The sequence below is a fragment of the Trichoplusia ni genome, chromosome 1 (genome assembly GCF_003590095.1).
Source record: "Trichoplusia ni isolate ovarian cell line Hi5 chromosome 1, tn1, whole genome shotgun sequence".
In the NCBI taxonomy this organism is placed as follows: Eukaryota; Metazoa; Arthropoda; class Insecta; order Lepidoptera; family Noctuidae; genus Trichoplusia; species Trichoplusia ni.
The window spans coordinates 6,606,060-6,629,104 of record NC_039478.1 but is presented as its reverse complement, the minus strand read 5'-3'; the positions used below and the strand labels follow the sequence as shown (position 1 = coordinate 6,629,104).

The 23,045-nt window shown below is 34.7% G+C and overlaps 1 protein-coding gene across 9 annotated transcripts in view; it reads right to left on the bottom strand.

Moving 5' to 3' along the window:
- The window catches only part of LOC113492131 (rap1 GTPase-activating protein 1), a 276,804-nt gene that overhangs the window by 5,768 nt on the left and 247,991 nt on the right, over window positions 1–23,045 (bottom strand). For all 9 annotated transcript variants that reach the window (XM_026869483.1, XM_026869491.1, XM_026869458.1 and 6 more), the window contains 6 exons: window positions 15,063–15,276; window positions 9,832–10,016; window positions 2,563–2,710; window positions 2,026–2,301; window positions 1,554–1,735; window positions 893–990 (listed from right to left, as the gene is read on the bottom strand). In XM_026869483.1, coding sequence (XP_026725284.1) covers window positions 893–990; window positions 1,554–1,735; window positions 2,026–2,301; window positions 2,563–2,710; window positions 9,832–10,016; window positions 15,063–15,276 — 1,103 coding nt within the window. The remainder of the gene's footprint in view (window positions 1–892; window positions 991–1,553; window positions 1,736–2,025; window positions 2,302–2,562; window positions 2,711–9,831; window positions 10,017–15,062; window positions 15,277–23,045) is intronic.

The following is a 23,045-nucleotide window of genomic DNA, read 5'->3' as shown; positions in this document are numbered from 1 at the left end:
TTAATAGGAAAGTAAGATACTGGTCACAACGAAACAAATGACAGTCGATTTTAACTTTAATACACAAAATTATATTTCACTGCAAAATAATACGGCTGCAAAGTGATTTTAGAAGCAATTAGGTTCTCCTAATTCAATTTCAATCAGAATCTTTAAAAACATCGAACCTATTATCACATAGTAAATAAAGTCTTCGATTACTTTATTAATTAAGCTCGAACAAAAGATCTAGTGAGTTGTGATACGACCTTTGTCATTGCATCGACAGCTGTGTCTGACAGGTCTTTACCGAGGACACAAGGTTTTACTCAAGGAGGCATACAATGAACTTATTTATTTTTAAATTCACGATACATTGAACCTTTAACAAATCGTGTACTATTATGTTTACTGGCCGATGCACCTAGTGTTCATTCCCATAAAAAACGTCTCTAATTACACAGTCCAGATTCGTTTGCATATAAATTACTAAGAAAATTACCATTCCACTTTCCGAGCTATTTTCCCGACTTCCTATGCAAATAATGCTACTGTGCGTTGTTGAGAAACACAAACTTTATGTTAAACAAGTCACTCGACAAGTGGAAAAAGTAACAAGATCTGAAGTTTGTTGGATTAAAAATAGGAGACATTCTGAGGGAACGGCATGAATAAAAATAAACTTCTATAGTCGGCCAGTGCAGTTTTATACGAGACATTCGATTTTTATTTCTCTTGGGAAGTTCCTTTATGAGCTGAAATAGAAAACTGAGGACTGTTCTGTAATGTTGTCGATAAAGAACGTAGATGCCTCGTAAAGCGAATATTCATCGGTGTAAATGTTAAGAAAGGTATCTGAATTAATTTAGCCAGGCGTTTGAGGAAGCGGGATCAAGTTATAATGGTTATTTACCTGGTCTCCCCACCGGCAGACTCCAAGTGTGTGACCACTATGAACGTGTGGAGGAAGTGTGATGCTATCATGTCTGGTGTGAAAGGTGTTGCCTTTTCCTGCAAAAGAAGACAATTACACAATTAGAAAATACGTCGGGTTGGTCTCGCGACCCCGCCGTCAGCTTTTCATCAACGAACCCGATTGGGTCCGAAACTAGTCTGGTGATTCCGATAAATACGCATTAGTACGAACTTACGAAGACAAGACGGGCACTTTATAGTCCAAACATTTCCTGGTCATTAATAGGAATAGCCGATATAAAGACGTAACTATATTTTATTTGAACTAGTTCCAAGTTAACTTTACAGCAAATTGAGCTATAAACTCGTTAAATTATTACGTCGTATAAAGTAATAAACAATTTATTGCCCGCTGCATTGTTATTTTTGCTACAATTGGTATCGATGTTGTGATAAATTTAACACCTGTTATGCTATGCTATGTTACAGACGTTTTCTCGTTTCAAAGCGTAGTCTATGCTTTTGACTTCATCAATAATGCATTAAGATTTAAAAGCAATAAGGTTCATTTTGCAATGTCTCTCAAAATTTTAATAGTTCTGGTACATTGAATTGCTCAAGACATATTAAACCGTATTGCATTAAGCCGAAAACTTTACCTGGAAAACAATAGCCACGATATCGTTCCCGACGTGACGTTTCCTCTGCAGTTGTTGCGCGTCGCATGCTGTGTGTGGCAGTAAGGGTGCCACGTGGAACATGATCTCGCGGTTATGGAACGTCTCGTAAACAGCTTCAGAGCCCGTGTGTCCGTTCATAATGTCAAGACCACCCCGGTAGCCTAAGAAGAAAAAAAAAATTGTTAGAATGTTTAAAAGTTAATATCATAATTCATGGAATGAAAAGATTACTAGCATAGATAAGCATTTTTCTGTTGATATTGTCAGCAGTTACATTATTCAAATTAGGCTCTCCAAAATGAAATCATTCTTATCAGCTATATGTCGGGTTCTTGGCGTGAAATTAAGCCTAGATTTCGGCATGCAGAAATCTCAGGTTTAACCTATAGGCACGTTGCCAACAGATATCGTTGGAAAAGTCGCTCGATTAAATACTGCAAGCAAAATTCACCTTTATGATCCTTCAACTTGATCTTCTGTCCAAGCATTTCTAGAAACTCTTCGAATGCTGGTGATATTTCGTTGTTTCCGAACAGTTGTTCTTCTGTCGTTTGCCCATAAGTCTGGTATAGGACTCCGAACTTGAAGCAGTTTACTAAGACGTGTTCGTCATAGGTTGCTATCAGGGATGAAGCGTTGAGACACATGACTGCTGTGAAGTTGTCGATGTTCACTTGTTCATTAAGCATTTTTGCCATTTTGAGAGGCGGTGGCATTATTCCTGACCCTGGGGAGAAAAAAATTGATGCAATTTATAATAATAGCACATGAAAAGTTCCATTTTTTGACAATCTATTTTCAAAAAAGCCACGCCCGCTTTCATAAATTTAATTGTCACAAGCACAAAGACTCCTATTCTCAGGTCTAGCACTTAATCGAACCCGTGACTTGGCGCGCTGTATGTTTGGCGTGGCTACCTTAACCACTCTGCTATCCGTGCAGTCAAATTATACAGCACAAGACAGAAAATGTAGTCCTTCCTACTTACTATTAGTGGTGGGTATAAGTCCATGCATAGTTTCTGTACGAAGCCTCAGCAGTATCCTAGTGTGGTCTTGTCCAGCCATATGCTCGTTTTTGAGGGACATCACTACTGGACCGAGATTCTCATCAGACCCAACCAGATTGATGTGTTCCTGTTGACAATTATCAAAAATCATTATTTACTGCATTCGATGCCTAAGAAGGTTACATTTAACCTTTGATAAGTTTTCAGTGAAGTAATGAATCGATTTGATAAGTTATTAAATTTAAAAATGGTTGTTGTAAAAGCAAAACTACTAATGCTCCTAAAAACAAAATTAACAGGATTAGATGTTTCTATTAAACATCAAATAATGTCAGATCCAAACAAAACAAACGTAACGAGATTAAAACGAGTTTCAGTAAATAAACACGAACTTGATAATGCAACGTGAACAATGTGACAGAAATTGTGAGCCTAATTAGTAATGTAATAACAGAACCAATATTGACAGTCAAAACAACAGTTAAATATCCATCAGTCACGCCTCAAATGCGAACCCCATGGAATATCAGAAAGGGATGTTTACATCCATAGCCACCGTAGTTATTTTGACGGTAATGATTTCGATCGTTAATGGATTTTTTTATGACTCTTTGTGTCAATAAATGGCCATAATGCCGTCATATTACCTTTATTACCTAGCATTAGAACTATTTCAGATTAAAGACCTTTAAACAAGTCATCTAATGAAAATACACATGAGAAATGAGAAATTTTATTATTTAGTACTTTTCAATGTCTTTAAGCTGCAATGGACAACCAGTCCGTTGAGTAGGTAATATTAAACATGTAAATGACATGACCTAAACACTTAATAAAGATGACACTGAAGATGATAAAACTGATCTAATGACTCTTGACATGATGCTAATAGACACAGTTATTGGTTGAATCAGAGCATATAACGATGATGTCATTTTCGATGTACTACAAACTGATTTCGCGCCCACAAGGAAACTATTATAAGTTACTTACATAAACAATCCATAAATTAACAACCGTGTTACATGAAATGTAAATAGTCTCAATTTTATACAAGAGATAACGGGTTTCAGCTTAATTGGTTATTTACATCAGCCATGCAGGTAAATATGTAACAATCCATTTGATTACAGAAACAAATAATATAATTAAATCCGCTAATTAATACATGTGTGGTTTTGATTACATTAATAGAACTACTTACGATTAATTGCGCTCATTACTCGTTAAATAGATGACAAAATATAACTGTTATTATTTGATCTCGCAAATGAGTACATTAAATTACGAAAGTTTACAATGTAGGTACCAAAGATATGGTTATGCAATTCAAGGTCTCGATAAAAGCCTTATTTCCATGGGAGACGTTAATTCGTTTAATCCATTGTCGTATAACCTTGACAGACCCTATGTTTTATTCCCAAGCATGTAGGCCTTAGCGAAGGATAAACTATTGTCAATGAAACAATGCCTTGTCTCAATTAAACAGTGAAAAATTCACAATACTTCGTTAAAGTCATTGCAACATATAGACTGCATCAATTAGACGCAGTGAAGTTTCGGATTTATGGAACCATTCATTCGTTTCCTCTTCAAATTATTTCGTAATCCCTAATTGCTATTGCTATTGTGTAGCATTCATGTTGTTAGAAACATTTAAATCAACAACTACGAGCCTGGCCCAGTAAGTTTTAACTTAAGTTATTATTAAGAAAACCGAGATATCACAAGGCCGAAAGGTGAAACAGATCGTTGACTTGAAAAATAACTAGACGTTCATTCAATTGTTTATTTGAGTGAATTAATTCTACGAAATCAGCTCACACAAAGATGAAAACATTATTTAATGGGCTAAAGTGAATATAAGTTTATTAAGTATATTCATTTATTAGTCATGATCAAAAACGGATTCTTCATTTTGGGTAATATCTCGAATTCATTGCATAGCCTCAACGATGCCACAAAGAGGCAAATTGAAAGCTAAGGATGGTAATTGAAGGGACGAAGGGGCTAATGCCCCTTTTCGAACCCACTGATGGATCGCATCATCTGAGATAGAAACTGACAGTTTATTTTTCAATTTCGACGAAATTTGCCTATTCATTGAGGGATGACGTTTTAAGTTATTTTTGCATGTATGTGAACTGATAGGTACTTAATAAATAGATTTTTGAAACCCGTCAGCAATGTTTTTTATATTCTTTACGAATTTCTTTTTTTTACGAATACTTAATTAGGGTTATAGTAAATAATACTTCTTTACTATAAAGTCCAAAGCTGTTCGTCTTACAACACGAAATTAACGCTGAAGTCTATTAACTCAAATTACAAAGCGTTTACTTGAAGCTAATTAGTAATTTAATCTGATCGAGATCGTGTTATAAGTCACAATCAATTTCAGGGGCTAAAGTTGTTGACTCTGCTTCGAATCGAATTAATTTTCACAAAAACCTTTTAACCCTAAAATTATTGACCTTATAAAAGGAGTCATCATCCTTAGGCCAGGTGCTCTTTACGGTAGTAAAATAGATCTCGCATTTTTCATTCGCACATTTTCTCGATTCATATTAGAGAACTCTAGGTTGGCACCTAAACGGCAATCATTTCTCAGCCCCACCATCCCAAAACGAATTGTCCCCAAACCAATTTTACTTTATGAAAGAAGACATTTGCTTATTGCTCCCATTTCTCTTTTGTTGAAGGCATCTGTCATCGTCACTGATTCAATCGAATGGATTGGCAACGAAATGATTATTTAACGATTTTTTATCAACATTTTCATTTTTAACCGGCTGTAGGCCGTTTATTTGATATAGAATAACAAAATTGAATTTCTTTACAACAATTGATTCTTAGTGTAAAAGATGGCTAGTCATTGCCGCTTAGAGAGAAGATTGAAAACAGTTTTTTGTTTAATTAAGAATGCCTTTGGGCAGTGTATTTTCAATTGTATTTTTTATTGTATTTTTGGGGCAATGTATATAATACTCTTAACTGGTGACTCCAGTTAAGAGTATTCTTTTCTATTTCGAAATATTACAAAAACAGTCTCGTTTGTGTTTTTTTAGGTCCATTTAGTTTGGGCATAACATTTTATATTACCGGTGATATTCGTGTGTTAGTTTTATGGTAGGACATGATGGCCTTTGGCAGGACGTATTTACACGTCAGCGCGGTGCTGGTATCGGCTTAGCGATCGAAGCTCCGCATTCATCTGGCCTAACCCTTGCGGTGACACAATAGCCTATCAGCTTTGCCGGCCTGACGTATAACGATTGCAATATTTTATGTAAATTGTTCGACGCATTGTGGTATCCCAAATTTATCTCCGTTTTTGTTTCGTTAATTCAAAGTGTCGAAATAAGCTGCACTTGTAATGTAACTTTATGCACCTTAAATGACAAATTGAAGGCAGCAAAACTTATTATTTCATGACTTGTTAGTATAAGTATATGTGGTGCGAATCTATTAACTCTGGCCAACGTGGTAACTGATTTTTTGTTACATAAAATAATGTTGCGGTATGTGACAGATATATTGTTAATCGCTTTACTGCAGTTTTAAGCAATGTAAACGAATGCGCCCGATTCTTCTCAGAAATCAAAATTAAAAGTAAATTACCAAGCAACCGCTGCTTTAGCCAACATTCGAATTGCAAACCCTAGTCCAGCCAAAAACCATTACGATTTCAAATGACGATAAAAATACATACAAATTGTGGGAACCGAGTAATTTGCATGTCGCAATGTACCACTTTTTTCTTCGTATTACAATAATAACTATAGCATTATACGAACGCAATCTTGAAAACCTCCTTTGCTGAATGTAAAGTGTTGCATTTACGCACCTTCCCCTTAGGCCATCAAGCAATAATTTAAAAAGCCATCGAGAGCTCCATAATAAACCAACGAATCTTTATGGTGTCTGTACATAATTAAATTTAAATTAGGCACGTATGAGAGATAAGTCAAACGAATATTTTCAAAATTCCGTAACGAGGCGTCTGTTAAGATTTGTACGCACGATAAGGCTGGTACACACGCGGGTTGAGACTTAAATTGCTCTACAATGCCGTAATCGGCGCAATCTACATGTAGCTGAGAACTTGGCTCACTGGGCGTGAAGCCAAACCGTTCCGCGTTGCTGAGCCCAGACACTTTTTCCCACTATCGCTCGCGAGTTTTTTTTTTATGTAATGAGTGTGGTAGGACCCTTAATCGGCGGTTGGCGGTGCATTTGTTTTTAATTGGTGGACATGGGGTTTTGCTCTCATTTCCCTACGTGCTTCTCATATATAAATCATATTTACACTACTCGAGTCTCACTTATTTTTTGCAATTTATATGCGTAATTTTTGTGAATGGAGAAAGTTTTTTTCAGTTTTACGCGTTAAATGAGTATTCTCAGTGTGATGTAATTTAGAAAAAACTTGAGTTAAATTTGAATAACTTCAGTTCTCAAAGATTGAATGATAAGGATAATTTAATGACGTAATAAAATTAAATGAATACATTTTTGATATTATTTTAAACTGGGTTTTTTTTGCAGTTATACAACATCTATTGGCCAAAAGCCATCTTTAGTTATATCTACACTGGCCACAAAATTGCTGTATTTAAATTAGACAGTTTGATAACTCTCCCCTATGGCTCTCTTTTACTGTAGAAAAGTACAATAGGTATAGCTTTTATTATATTTTTTAAATACAAATAGAAATCCGTGTTAGAGTTCATAACGAAGATTGTTCTAGATTATTCCAGAAAATCTCAATATACGATATGAATAACAAAAGAACATCATATTATAGGTACACTAAATCTGATAAACTGAATGAAAAGGCTAACACAAAAGTAGTTTAATAAACAATTAAATATGTGAGAAAAATACAAAAATAGAATCGAAAGCTCGCTTTGCAAAAACAAATGACAATAACGAATAAAATAAAACTCTGGGAACAAAATTAATAAACCGAAAAATAACAAAGGAGTATTGATTATAGTAGGTATATAAAGCTGTCACATGATCAGAGATGGCAATTAAGAAGATTCGAAACGCCATAAAAAGGTAAAAAAAGTAAAAAAACGCCCATTGGGCGTGAGTGTGAGAAAGTTCACACGTGGCTTTAACTGTACCGATGTGGTACGCATTATATTAGGCTGCGGGCATAGTTACAGCGGAGCGAATAATAAATTAGATGGATAAACATAATTAGCTTATTATAATTTATTTTGTCATATTTTTGTAACATGTGTTGATGATTACCTCCAATACATTGTTATTAAGCGACTCTGAGAAGATGAGTATAATTTATAATGAAACTATGAAGATGTTTACCGCGTCTTTGCCCGACTGTTATAGCAGAAAAATAATTACCCTCAAGTAAACTTAAAGTAGCCTATGTGTTAAGCCTAAGCATCAGGTATCCCCATACCAAATCTCATAGAAATGGGTCCTGCCGTTTGAACATAAGTAGTATTAAGTAGGTAATAATCATACATACTCACATATTTATGATTTGTGTGATTATTCACGAAGTATATATGTATAAGGGAATATAATGTAAATAAAATTATTTAATGGTCAAATGATCTATCCAAACTACAAAATTTTCTTGACAAAACAACATGTGTAAGATCAGCTCTACAATTTAACTCAAGCAAAAATTCTCATTATTTTTAAATGTCACAATATGACCGCAGTCTTAGCTGACATTGTACAGTCGCGCTGTGAAATATAGACCGTATGCTCGCGATGTAAAGCCTTTGATAACATACTACGAATGAGAATGATTACAACCGTGAGAAAAAACAAACAAAGTATTCTTTGCGTAAATTGTATTAAAGATAATTGCAATAATGTAGTTAAGGCTGATGGAATCGATTAAAACTTAATCGGAGTCAACCAGAATGAAATAAAAACTTAAGCAAGAATTTTGTGTTTGATTTTACACTTCATTGCACTAATTTTTTTGCTGTAAGAAATAAGAATGTGGTTGTGAAAAAGAGACGCAGCGATTTAATGTAGAGAGCGGTCACTTAACAGCATGGCTGTAGGCCAGGACTCTCGCAGCAAAATAATTACACCAAGAAATATGTAATTAAAATGTAGTTCCTGTCTGCTTGGACCTTTTGAACGAGGTTGAAGCATAAAAGGACAACGACATTGACGTGACACAAACAATATTTCATTTACAATACGATGTCAAGGGAAACGTGATCAAGTGGAAGTGAGGCGGAATTTTTAAAATACTATTTTTAAGTTAAGTGCACCCGAATCGTGTTACATAGGACGCGCTGTGTACATATGTCCGTTGAGCAGGTATTGCAAATATGTTTTGGTAAGCAGGTACTGCTAAAATCTAAATAAAGGAAGGATGCATGCATTAAAGTGATGATTTTCTGAGTATTTTTATCTACTACTTTTTACCACGAGTAGGAAAAGTTTTTTACTACGTCTGGTATTCCCCTATTGTCATGTATCAATATGATTTCATCAGACTGTTTATCAATGACGAAGCTACCCAAAAGATAAGTAATTTACAACACACGCAAATAATTAAATATCGATCAGAAAATGTCCAGAACAGCTGCCCCAAATAGCCGTAGATAGCATCAGTTCCAAACTAGGATAGTATGAGAATAAATTGATGAAACTGGAATCCAGTATTGAATATTTTACGGAGTATGTATGGAAGCATTGGTCCAATTGGCACGGAACAGTTGGCAACGCGCGTCGGTTTTATTTCCTCGCCGCAGACAGCGTGGCGGCAAATGTCAGACCGACGATGTATACATTTTGTAATACCACTTTTATTTTTATCGACTTTAGCCACTAGAAGAAAGTGCGCTCTGGTCACGAAAGCAATTAAATCGTGATTTGATTGTATATTTTTATGTCTTTTATGCTTTTCATTGTGCCGTAACCTTTGAAACGTGACTTCGCTCACGGAGATTCAAGAGGTTTGTGTAATTTCGTTTCGAGACAGCGATATCTGATTGTTATCAATTTGTCACATTACACTCGCTTAGACTTTCTGTTTCTAATTGGACTGCGTTTTAAAAACGTTTACGAAACCCTTGTCTAGCCAACAAAAAGCTTTTAACTCATAGAAATAGAAAATATAAGAGCCCAGGCTTGTTTAAGTTAATAACACGCTATTTTCTGCAACAGCACTTAGGCGATCGCCTTTTCTTTACATCAGCATAACTTAAAACAAACTTTAAAGTTATAAGATAAGGTTTAAATTACCTTGCCGAGGAAGTATCGCCTGTAGTACTTAGCGGTGTCGTCGGCGTCGATGTTATGTCGCCTCGTGGCTTGTCGTGGGGTTCCTGGCTGTGCTCGGGTCTCGACTTCTTCTCCTTCAGGGAGCGTGTCTTCCATGCCATCTACCCAGTAGCCAGATGGTGGTAGGACAACTGTTGGCGGAGTACCTGAGGCAAAAAAAGAACATTAAGAAGGTATACTTTGCAATTCAAAACCAAAAAGGTCTTAATCATTGAGGTCTTACCCCGAGGCCTTATTAAACAACTGCTCAACTTCAATGCTTCAAAGATATAGAGAATATTATTCAAGCACATGTTCAATGCTCAAACAGCTGTCCTGTTTTGAGGGCAGTTGAATAAAATAAAATAATCAAATTGCCTTTCCTAAACTGAACTAAAATACCGAGTTTCTAACTGAAATATTTTGTATTGGGAAGTCACGACGCCAATTATTTTTTTCAAGATTACGATCTACAATGCAATGTGGACCTTCAAGATCCAAATAGTGTTCACCAAGGTTACTATTGTCGTTGTCTACAGTATTTTTGTATATCAAATTGTTATAATGAACTCAAGTAAATTACGCTTTTTTGTTCGTATGAGGATATGGTTCTAGTTAAATTTTTTGCTTGAAAAACCTGTATGGGATGTTGCTGGACTGACCGTTGGTTACGTGTTTACAACCGTCGAAATTAACGTTTTAAATGATTTTGTTTGAAATAACTTCGCATTATTTTTGATGTTTTGATTAACTGGAAGTTTTCAAATTGCTTCGTTCTCTTTAAATGACTTTTTCTTTAATAATCAAAATGAATAGGGTAGAACGACAAATTTGAGTTCCAATTATTGCCGGCAGTACTTACAAACAAGTAAATTTATGTAAAAAAAATACCTACAATATTGCATTACACTAAACGGCACAGAACTTACAGAATTTTAAATGAGACATGCAAATAGAAATTTAAATACAAAAATACTGATATATTGAAATGAAGTTTTTTTTCGATGAAGTCGCGTCTTTGACTTGCCAGTAACTTGCTACGAGCCCCTATGAAGTTAATAACTGTAATAAGCCTTCAATGAAACCTCAACTACGTTCCCTGAATGCCAATGATTAGCCGACAAACAATCAAGAAGGGAGGATCCCCTACTACCTAATCAAACAAGGCATTCTAGTCTAGACCGCCTTTGTCCACATTTTTACATCTCAATATAGACCTACCGAGCCATTGTTCGCACTGTCCTCAAAGGACCCTATTACTAAGAGAGAGTTGTATGCAAAACCCTCATCTCATGCGAGAATTTATAAGGAAAAACTTTATTTAAAATGACTTGCCTTGTTTATTAGCACTTGGCTATTGTTAATTCTCTATTATGACCATTCTCTGAATCAGAATTTTCTTTCTTCAGTAAGAAATATCATATGTTCTATGCTATCATGAAAAATACCTAAGATTTTCTCGAAACGAACAATGCTTACTCACAATTCCTCTAATTGAATAGAATCTTAGTTTAATTATATCAACAGTATTTCTGATTGCAGGATCGTCACCATGTTTGATTCCGAGTCGAGGAGCGAAACCGCAATTGGCTTGATTTCCCCAGATATCTCCTGAAGTTCACCGTTTAATTTAATTAATGTATTTATCAGCTAACTAGTTCTGGGAAACTGTTTTTAAATCCTGCGGAATTATCGCTCGCCTTTGTCATTGTTGAGAAACAAAAGACTACTCCAGCTCATTCCGTTCACTGGATTTTAGATGCCATTAATTGACAAATATTTTTCATTGGCTAGTGATAAATGGTTTCCGATGTTCGTTCGCTTTTCAAATTTAGACTGGACGTTGAATCGAGTAAACAGAGCATATTTTATACCGTTTTATAAATTCATAGGATTGGAATGGATATATTTTATAGTGTCGCTGACAATTCTGTCCAAAGAGGTTTCTGTTCCAGAGAGAAAATGCTCTTTCAAAAGCTGTACAAATGACCTCACATCTCATCTCTCGTTGGAGAAATTTCTGGATAGGTTATACCGGTCGTTAAGCGACGAACCTTTTGAAGTTTAACTTTTAAATAATCAAGCGTTTAATCTAAAGCAGTATACTTGACTTTCACACCTCAGTTCTCAGCATTTCCTTTACTTTCTCCAAACAAGCGTAACAATGATGAAAGTTGCTCTTTTGAGTCAACGTTATAAGAGCGCTTTTATTCTAAGGCTTTTCAAAAGTCACATACATTTAAATGACACAACGTTTATTAAAGCCTTCGTAGTGCGATTTGGAATTGCGTACAAAGGGTTCTGTTCATCTACAAAAAGTTACAAAAAAAACATGTTTATTGTATAGGAGCATTTACTGTATTCTATTCCTTTTTATTTGTTGTTATACGGTGCACAGGCATACATCATCTGAGAAAAAATCGAACTGTCTAGCTAATACTGTTTTCGAGATATAACTTAGTGACAGACGGGTGATCTGACTGCGAAGCCTTATCTGTAATTGAGTACGGTACACTAAAAATTAACTAAGAAAAAAAACTTTCGAGTTTTATTTTGATTGAATAAAATGAGATCACAATTGTGTGAGGAAAATACTTTATTTATATCATTAAATAGGTCGCAGTTGCTCTTCAAAATAAAAACAGACGATGCTAATTGCGTCTGAACACATTGTTTATTAAACAAACAATAGCTAGAAAAGAGTACATTATGTGCCAACTATAAATGGGGTCAATAAATTAGTTAATTAATTTTCCATTTTTCTGAACTATCTACAGTATAGTGGGTAAGCTTTTACTGTATTTTGTTGTTGATCAAATATTTAATACTTGACCGAAAACAAATTCAATGTAAATATAACACACTTCGACCCATAATAATACTTTTTATGTTAATATGTTCGATTATGGCTTATTTGTTAATTCAAGCTACCTCCATGCCAAATTTCATCGCAATCGGTCCACCCGTTTGGGCGTGAAGGGGTAACAAAATTCATAAATACACACACTTTCACATTGATAATATCAGTGTGATTTAACTTAAAGAATTGAACTTAGCATCGTCTACTATGTCAAGTAGACGATGCTAAGTTCAATTCTAAATATTATATATCAAAGACAATAGCAATAGAATGCAACATTGTAACCGTACAACAACAATTGTATCAACTTTTCAAAACTGATTTGTATTCCGTAACCGCTTAAACTTCGTTGTATCACAAGCTAGTGCTTTGAATCAACTTTCTTTGACGTTCGTACTACCACTTGATAAGAGCACTAACTAATTAAAAGTTTGTCTGTAAACCATTACATTTTGAAGTTTGGTAATTTAAAACTCATTTTCATGGATGCTAACAGACGAAATTAGTGAAAATGTTTTTGTTGCGGACATTTTTGCACTTAAGTTGAGCGGGTTATTATGTTATGATGGACCTAAGACGAGCTTTTAAAGTTACTCTGAGATTGTGGAAGCGTGACAGAGCTATAGATGTCATAGAGCGCTATCTCTCTTTTACAATCTATCTATACTTACTAATATATAAAGCTGAAGAGTTTGTTTGCTTGAACGCGCTAATCTCAAGAACTACCGGTCCAAATTGAAAAATTCTTTGTAAGATTTTGTGTTGAATAGACCATTTATCGAGGAAGGCTTTAGGCTATAAACCATCACGCTGCGACTAATAGGAGCGAAGATACGATGGAAAATGTGAAAAAAACAGGGCAGGTATAAATCATAACTTTTATCTTCTACCCACGGGGACGAAGTCGCGGGCAACAGCTAGTAACAATATACATATAAGTCTAAAGGTTGTCTTTTAGGTCAACAGCCCTTTTATATGCATTTTACTCTTAAGGGAATTTTAAGAATCGTAAAACAATCCTCATTGTAGACGCTGAGCTAATGATCTTAATTACAAAGGCATTTCGAGTCTAATTATTTAAGAACTTTCCATTATAGTTCGAGCAACTTAGAATATAATATAACTAGCTTAAGACTTAAATACAGATACTTAATTTAAACTGAAGTGTCTTTTTACAACTGACACTTATGCATAGTGCCTTAAGTGCAATGAAAGAGTTTTCTTTAAGTGTTAAATACCTCTTTTCTTAATCCTCCTAATATTCCTAATAGCTTATTTAGCTTTTTAATTCATTTTTAAAGCTCAAATAACATTCGAAGTTTAGAACATACAATGCAATGAAAATCTCTTGATCAAATCTCAGACTATTGCACTTGTGGAAGAGGGACACCGCTATACGCCGTGTATTGCTATTTCTTTCCCACAGCTGCACTTCTACTTTAACATTTGATAGCATGACTCTTATAGACAGTTTGAGACTTGGCATTTAGTTAAATTGTAAGATAAGTAACGGTCGGTGAATAGCTCTCACAGTTTGAAACAAATCACTATAGTTAGGAAACGATGGTCAGTGATCAGACATTCAAAGGCTAAAAGGTCTAACCTCTTACTTAGGTTCTATATTATCATATTCAAGCACCGCTTACTATATAGCAATGTTTATGTCTGTTTTGATATTTCATGACATGAATTAATTTCATAATAGACAGCTGTTTTTTATTGTTTATGATTTTATGCGCAGTATTATAAATATGCTGAATTGATGACATACTTACAAAAGGTTGCCAAAGCAACTTCATTGATCGAAAACTTGATATCACTTGAAAAATACCACAGTTGAAAATACTTCAGAAGTTACCGAAAGCTAACAACATCCATATTTAGCTAGAGTTCTGTAATAGCTATACAAGGAAGTCGCGATAGTTGACAGTATTAGGTCAAGAGGCGTTCTTTGAGTTTGAGTATGGTGTAAAATGTTCAAGGGGAAACGGGAACAACATTTTTAATTAGCTAAGGTATTGACGAGTTCTATCAAAGGCGAAATATTATTTTTGGCCTTATAGTTATGTAAAGTATCTGGAAACACTAAGCGCTGTTAATGGATACACTAATTATTCTCACTGAGTGCTAATTCTAGTCTTACACGGTATGAAAACTGGCATCATGGAAACGAGACAATGATACGCGCAGAGTAAAGCACTATCTCGCTGCCATACAGGCAACGCTTATATTCGAAATAAAAGAAATGGAACGATTAATTTTTCAAATAGGAGAAATAGGACAGCTCAAGGATTTGGAGAGACGACTTTCCCTAACTGGTTGAGCTGAGAAAAAACATATAGGATATGCTTACCATTGCCAGCTTTAGCAAGAGTCTCTTCGAGAAGTCGTCGGCTAGCCTGGCAGGCGACTGTCACACGCCGATGCTGCAGAGGTGCAGAACCGGGCGACGGTGGTGGCCCATGGGGAGCCGGCACTCGACCTTCAACATACGAGTGCCGTTCCTGGATATTGTTGCTTCCAACCGACCCCGCGGACACTGACCGAAACTTCTCATTTCGCGACACCTGGAAACAAAAATGAACTGTCAATTTCGGGTGAAGGGAGAAAAACAAATGAAACTCTATGAAGTAATTCGTATTTGCTGAATAGACAAATAGATGCCTAAAGCTTCCCATTTGCAGTAATTACGTCTGTTTGCGCAAATTTCGATTCGAACCCAACATCGAATTCTGAACAAACTCTGGGAATCAAACGAAGCATTTACCATCTGCATGCAATTCAAAGGCATTTAATTGACCAGTTTGTTGAACATTTTGTCGAAATGTAAAACGGTAAATGGGTTTAGAATGGTTTAGAATCGTGATTTCTGTTCACTGTTTAGATTAAGTAGTAGTTACAAGCGGATATAATTCTAATCTTGACGCTACGCAAGTAAGCGTAACGAACGCATCGTCCGTTGAACTTTTAACCGTGGGATTCCACCATTGTTGGTCTTCACGATCGGCGTAATTTGCTTCGCGGTAACCCAATCCCACCGATTTGAGGACGCGCTAAGACCCTACAGCCTACCATTTGTGAAACCACAAGTCGATCGGATTTGAACTTGGGAAAATAAAATGTACTAACGCGGTCAGAAATATGAATAACGGTCTCGTGTAAACGCCGTTGGATGAGGGAGTATATGAGTATTTGGTAAACAAATGAACATCAAAATTGTTTCATACTTCTAAAGGAATATTATAAAGTCGAGCTTTGAACTCTGTTTTGTGTTCATCAAATTGTTTCTTCTAAAACTTCACCTTAGCGACAAACAAATTCACGATACGTTCAAATTGATTCTCTAATAATGACTGGAGCATAAATTCTACCGCGCCGTAAACACCATCAAAAGTTTAAAATTGGACGCCGACGGAAGCATTAGCCGAGCCGTTGACAGCAACTCGAAACAAGTAGCGTGGAAAATACTCAGGCCATTTCCACTTTGATCAAATTAATCTGACGTCACCGACGCCATGTTTGCTCAACACGCAACCGCAGGAATGAACTATATCAAAGTACTTTGTTGATCATTTATTTTAATTGAATAAAATAAATTTCATTTCAGAGTAAACTGAAACAATTTAAATATATACTTACATAAATATAATCTTTGAAGTATCCTACGGTATTACTGTAAATATAACATGCCTGTATTCGGAATATGAATATTGAATTTTCAATGCAGTGAATTTCCAGGAATGATAAAGCGGCCAGTGTTTCTTTGAAAATCATTAAATACGTTACGAGACAGAATGCTACTGACATGTATTTACAATGATTGTGAATGCCGATGACTTTTTGTTCTATTATTTAGCCTATGTGACCTATTAACAAAACTTTGCAACAGTCATTATTCTGGTATGTAAATTAGATTCGTGCTAATTTGTTTCGACGTAGGTACTATGTGGTCACATTTTACTCTTGTCGTGAGATATAAATGAATATAAAAAAAAATGGTCTTTCCGAATTAATTTCGATCTGCTCATCTTTTTTTTGGGATGCTCAACCTATTTCTCTTTTATTGGAATGCACAGCGGTATTTTTTTATTTTTTTTAACACAATGGTATTATTTGAAAAATTTCAGATAGCCGATATTAATAACTACAACACCAATTATAATTCGTTACTACATTTTTTCTCTACATAAAAAGTATTAATAGGCCGATATCCAATGTCGATGGACGATGAGTCCAATTAATGTGTTTTTATGTAAATTCAAATACACACTGTCAGTCAAAGTGGAACGGAAAGAAAACAAATGAAATCAAGTAAAAACTGGAATAATTACCTATCGGTGAAGACACGTAGGTACTGTAATTGTGCGGGTTTTGTGGATCAAATATCCGCCTTTGTTGGGTTTCGTTTACTAGTAAATAATCCTTTTTAGTTGTTTCTTTTTATTCCTTTATATGTAAATACACTGTATTTAATTGAAAGAATTTAATTACTATGAATCGATTTCTCATTATTCTTCTCTATGTAAAATGGCCTTTTTCAGCTGTGTGACAGGCTTAGACCTCAATTTTAGACCACGATGATTTAGTACTATTTCAGATTTTTTCAAGAGCTTAACTTAAAAGAAACCCCAATACGTGAACATTTTTAATAGTTATCCTATATTAGTACCATAAAATTTATCTATTAATAAGCTTGTCACAGATTATATTGTATCAAACTCTCAGAAATCGTCGCATCCAACATAAAAGAAAGTTGATTGGATATTGAGCAGACGTCCAAACAAATTACTTTTAAGTGTTACAGAAAATGTAAAACTTTCTACAATTATAAGATCGTTGGGGTGCGACACGTAATTATAATCTTATGTGGAACAAATAAATCACACTCTTACTTTGCTTAAATATTTTATTTGGTAAATCGAGGAACAATTTTGAATGATACATAACAGTTGATGCAAAATGACGAAATGCGAAGGTTTGAACTTTATTTTCAGGTATAACAAATAAGTCGTTTAAATGAATCTCAGAAAGTTGCTGCTTGTATGTCAATATGTATATTCTTTGGTGAAATTTAAACCTTTTGTGGGTCATACATAGCAATCAATATCATTTACTTTCGCGAAATTCACGCGAATTAGCATACAATATCACTTCTCAGAATATACCACAACAAATTGCATGGTATGCCTAAACAAGTGCCAAACAAATACAATATTTATTTGAACCACAATTAAACTCAAAATTCTATAAATTTTACCGTATACACTCAGCTATGTGAATCCATTACCTAAGGCAGCTTCATAAAACAAGTGAAATGTTTTCACACCCGAAACATTTAAGCATCGTTTTCTCGTAATTATTTAAGGGGTAGACACGGTTAATGTACTTTTAATTATGTTATCATTAACACGTATAACACTCATAAGAAAGGCAAACGCAAGAGGTTCGGCTTGCTTCGTCGGGTAAAAAAGCCTTCGTTGCGCGAAGGGACAAAAAGTTAATTACGATGTAAGAAACTTGCTCTTACCGATTATATATAGTTAACACGGTATGCGAACAGTTTTCTGCGAATTTATAGGTGCACGTGTTTACGATTTTTTGTGTTTAAAGTGTTGTCATATTGTGCTAACTGTTAGCATGTTGACTAAAACACTGCAATTTACGTTGGTGCATGGTAGGTTGAGATGTAGATGATGTTTAGTCTGTGTGAATATGGATTTTGAAAGAATAAAATAAAAACAATTAAAGGCGTAGAATTCTAAAAATGAAATATACATATAAGTATTGGAGTACATTTTCTTCTGGACTAAAATTTAACGGCGTGTATGACTGAGGGCTAAATCCATCAGTTTTAAAAACTACAGTAACTGCACACGGAAATAATTTTATCGTGGCATTTCGGCTTCCTTGAACTATGCTTAAAATAACCCCGCCTGGTAATCGATTAAAAAAGGAGACATCGAATAACTTTAAACTGCCGAAAAACCAATAAGGTTAACGTGAAGTTTTTTCAATGACAGATTTATTTAAAATATTTTGTCATTTTGTCTCGAGTTTTAATTACAAGCATGTGTTGACATTCCCTGAACATTTAAACTTTCAATAGGCACAAATAAATACGAATTTGTAGGTTCTATTGACTGTAAAAAAATCTGTATATCAGTCAGTAAGTTGTCTACTATGTCGAGAATAAAACCTACTTACAGACATTCTCAAGTTGAACTTTATAGATACACAAATTCGTCAACAGAGTTCAAAATGGAGCAGATACTTAAAACCTCTTTGAACAAACTGTCGATACAGATTTGTGTCATATCGTACAAAGATAACTCCGGGGGGCTACTACCATCTTTAAATCTGATACTATTGCAGTTGTGGAAGAAGACGGCGCGATACAAGGTATAGAGCGACATCTCCCTTCCACACTTTATTTGAGCAATGGTAGGCCCCTTGAAATCCAAATACTCGATGCTAAATTGGTCCATCTGACCCGGCCGAACTGCATCTGTAAGTTTAGAACTCTCGCCCGTAACATTTCTGTAGACTATATTTAGAAATTCTATTGGCTATTTATAAAAAAATGTCGTTGAATTTTTGTGTATCCCTTGCCTCGAAGACTGGAATTCCTTTTGAACTAATTAATGTTAGAATCTGAATGAAAGTTTTATTGTCAGACAAATTAATGATAGTTATTATAGAAAAAGTGTTGGGGATGTGAATTTATGTTAAGTGACCCCTTAGTTGAGACATGTAATCAAAATTTGGATATCTAACTAATCTAAAGTTCTCGAAGAAAGGATTGTTTAATACAAGATAAGAAAGCACTTAACAGTCATTTATATCATTACGTTTACCTTTTCATAAAGAGAAGAGGATAAGGTTATATCATTTTACCGTAAATTGATTATTACCCTAAATAAATGTTACCTCATAAATTAGAAGTAAACCAATTTAACTTTGACGAACATGAACCTACGCGTACTTATTTTGAGTGTTGTCAAATTTCTGTAAATATTTGATAGATATTTGTTACCTACCGAAATTTGTACACACTTTACATAATCTTTTTGTTTGAAGGGCAGCCAGTCTTTTAAAAGGTATGTTAGGGTAACGACTAGTCTCTCCTGTCACCATGAATATTTCTCCGAAACTTTTTCCATGTTTTATTAAAGAAATCAAGCTTGTGCACAGAGATCAGTGGAATCGTAGGTTTGTCCAATTGCTTATCTGATAGCAACCGATGTGTAACATAAAACCTAGCATACTTTGATTCCTAGGTGTTCTGATACAAAAAAAATACGGATAAATAAATAACGGATATGCTTGTCGTTGAAATCTCTTCATAATTATTATATTATCAATTCTTACGTTAAGAATACATCAATACATTTCACTTTACACAAGCGATTCTATTCGCACGGAAATACGTAGATATGCAAATGTATTAGATGATTTGCATGCAAAGAAATCAACGAATCATATCCGAGCACATTTTACCTTAACTCGTAAGTGTATCTACAAAAAAGGGGATTTGCTGCTTTGCTTGCTTTTTTAATGTCACAACTCACAACAAACATTTATAGATAGCTTTCTAAGTCTTCAAGTTGCGGAGAAGAAACGGCACAACAAACTCATTTGACAAAAGTTTACAAAAATCATTTACCATAAGTAAGTAGGCACATATAACGACTTAACTACAGAACACAGTTGTAACAGTTATGTTCGTCAAATTGTACACCGTTACAAAAGTTACAAGTGTGACGACTTATGTAGTAACGTTGAATATTCGGTGTTTACATCGTTATGGCACTAACTGAAACTTTTCGGTACAGTCGACGATGATTGTTTCAGCCATGGTTAGTAGCAACCTTTTTTTTAGGTAATGATAAAAATGAGATTGCTATAATGTGAAAGAGGTACCTCTTTGGTCGTTTTTAGATGTTACGATTTTTTATATTGAATTTAACTGGTAAAGATAAGTCGATTCTGGTTGATTACAACAGATGAGAAACATACTGCTTTTACCAGTTTAATTAAAAGACCTATTTTGCAAAGTAAGAGGAAACATCCGCAAAAATCTTAATTACTTTTCGCAATACTTTCCACGTTATTCTTGGTTGCATTAATAAATAGGGACAAAGCAAACACAGGATCATGGTGTTTCATTTGGCAAATGCAGCCTCCATTTAGTTATTGGAAAAGTTTATATACAACTGTGTTCTCACATAAATATTACGGTTTATTGCTATCCGCGAAATGGGAATGTTGGGTGACGTCACTGATCACGTCATCTGCTTAATTTAATTGGCCCGCACTAATAGACATTTTATGCGACATTATTGACCACACACCTGATTTATTTATTACAGTCAATCATCATTAATACATTTATTCTATAGAGCTCGTGAATTCGTGAATCATATCGTTAGACTGAATCCGAAATACATTGCTTTTTGAAGCTTACTCGACCGTCATTTGTTTCGAAGAACAAAAACAAAGAGTTTTTATGATGTGCAGACAATGGCTGAGCTATCGTTGAGAGACTGGCACAAAACAACTATAGACAAGATAAAAAAGAAATTAAAAGCGTTGATGGTAAACACAGAAGCACTACCGACCCGTATTCTAGTGTCAACTTTGGCCGGGATTGGTTGGCGATCAAAAGTAAATTGCTACGGCATGAACAGCGATGAACATAGTTACTTTCGGACTATATTTTTAGAAGCATTGCATAAAGCTTTAAACAAAAACTTCGAAGTAGGGTGCTACTTTGTAGCATCGAACAAAACAAAGATGATATTCTTTTCATTAATAAAAAAACTGTTTACAATATAAAACATTTTAAAATAATGAAATAATGATCGCTTTTGAGTTCAGGCTGGATGCTAATTGCCTTTGCTTTTCACAACAAAAGAAAACTCATATCTAAAAGTTCATTGAACATTTCAACATATATGCAACAATAGTGACTTACTAATGACAGAATCATGTAACAGATACAACAGCTTCGATTATACTCACACGTTAACACCTGTCAGCACTAAAGCTAAACAGCATTATCTCATTTCAAACAATGATAGGAGATAAGCTTAACTGCATTCTCGAGCATTGTCGAGACTCACTCTAAATCTGATATACGTCACAATAGCGTTGTAGCTTTGTCCTTGTGACGTAGGCGAATTATGATTATCGAAGGTTAACAACTTAACTGACCAATCATTGTTTCGTTTGTCTGTGTAATTATCTCTTGATTGTTACAGTATAGAGAGAATTTGATATAAATTTTACGCTTAATATTTACGAAAATAAATAATAAATACTATAGACTTGATAATATTATTTATAAAATACATCTTTCATTTGTTTATGCTTATCTACCCTTTTGAATTTCAAAACAAGAACGTTCGTTGAAAACTATGCAGAGTGATATTTGAAAATGGATCGTCGAGATGTCATTTGAAAGGCAAAGGCAATATGTTGTTCAGGCTGTCAGCAAAAACATCATTCACAAACAAGTCAAACAACCAAAGAGTTTGTATACTGGCGTTATCGCGACTGTATAACTGGGATACTCGTTTTCATTAAATAGCGAGGGGATGTCTACGAGTAACTATTGTTCAGCGAGTGATACTAGCTAACGATATTGCTGTGCCATTTACTTGTTCCCGAGATAAAGGTTCCTCACACGCCTTTCTACAATAAACAGGGCGTTATTTTAACATAACGTAGTGTGAATGACGGCTGTGGTCCCGAGTCTTAAGTGTCTGGAGTCTTAAAGAGGTTGAATTCACAATTGAAACCCTTATCGAAGGAGCATTGTTGTCTATACACAAGATTTTAAGATATACCGGAAACTTGCAAGCCATTTAAATTGTATTAAATATTTAATTGTGGAATTAGTTCAAGGTAATCAGAGACAAAAAAACTTCATTTAATGTAGAGTAGAAAAACAAGGTTAAATCCTTTAGTTCCGCATTTAATGATCATCTTGATCTGAAACAAAGCATTTTAACACGTTTTTTACATTTGAATGAAGTAATCGCGATTTTTGCGGACACGTTCCGATAGCGTAAGTTTATGATTATTGGTATTTGCCTTGACTACTTTATGCGATAAAAATTATTTAACGATTCGCTTACAGTAGCTATATAAATTATTGTGTAACAAATCGTGATATCGTCTAAAATTAATTTAAGATTTGCATAAACAAAACGCAAATTAAAAAGAATAATCCGTCAAAATGTAAATCACACTGGCCAGATAGAGTTAGTCCACGGTCAAGATAAAATCATGAACTATTTGGATTACAATATTATTTGTTTAAAAATCTAAAAGG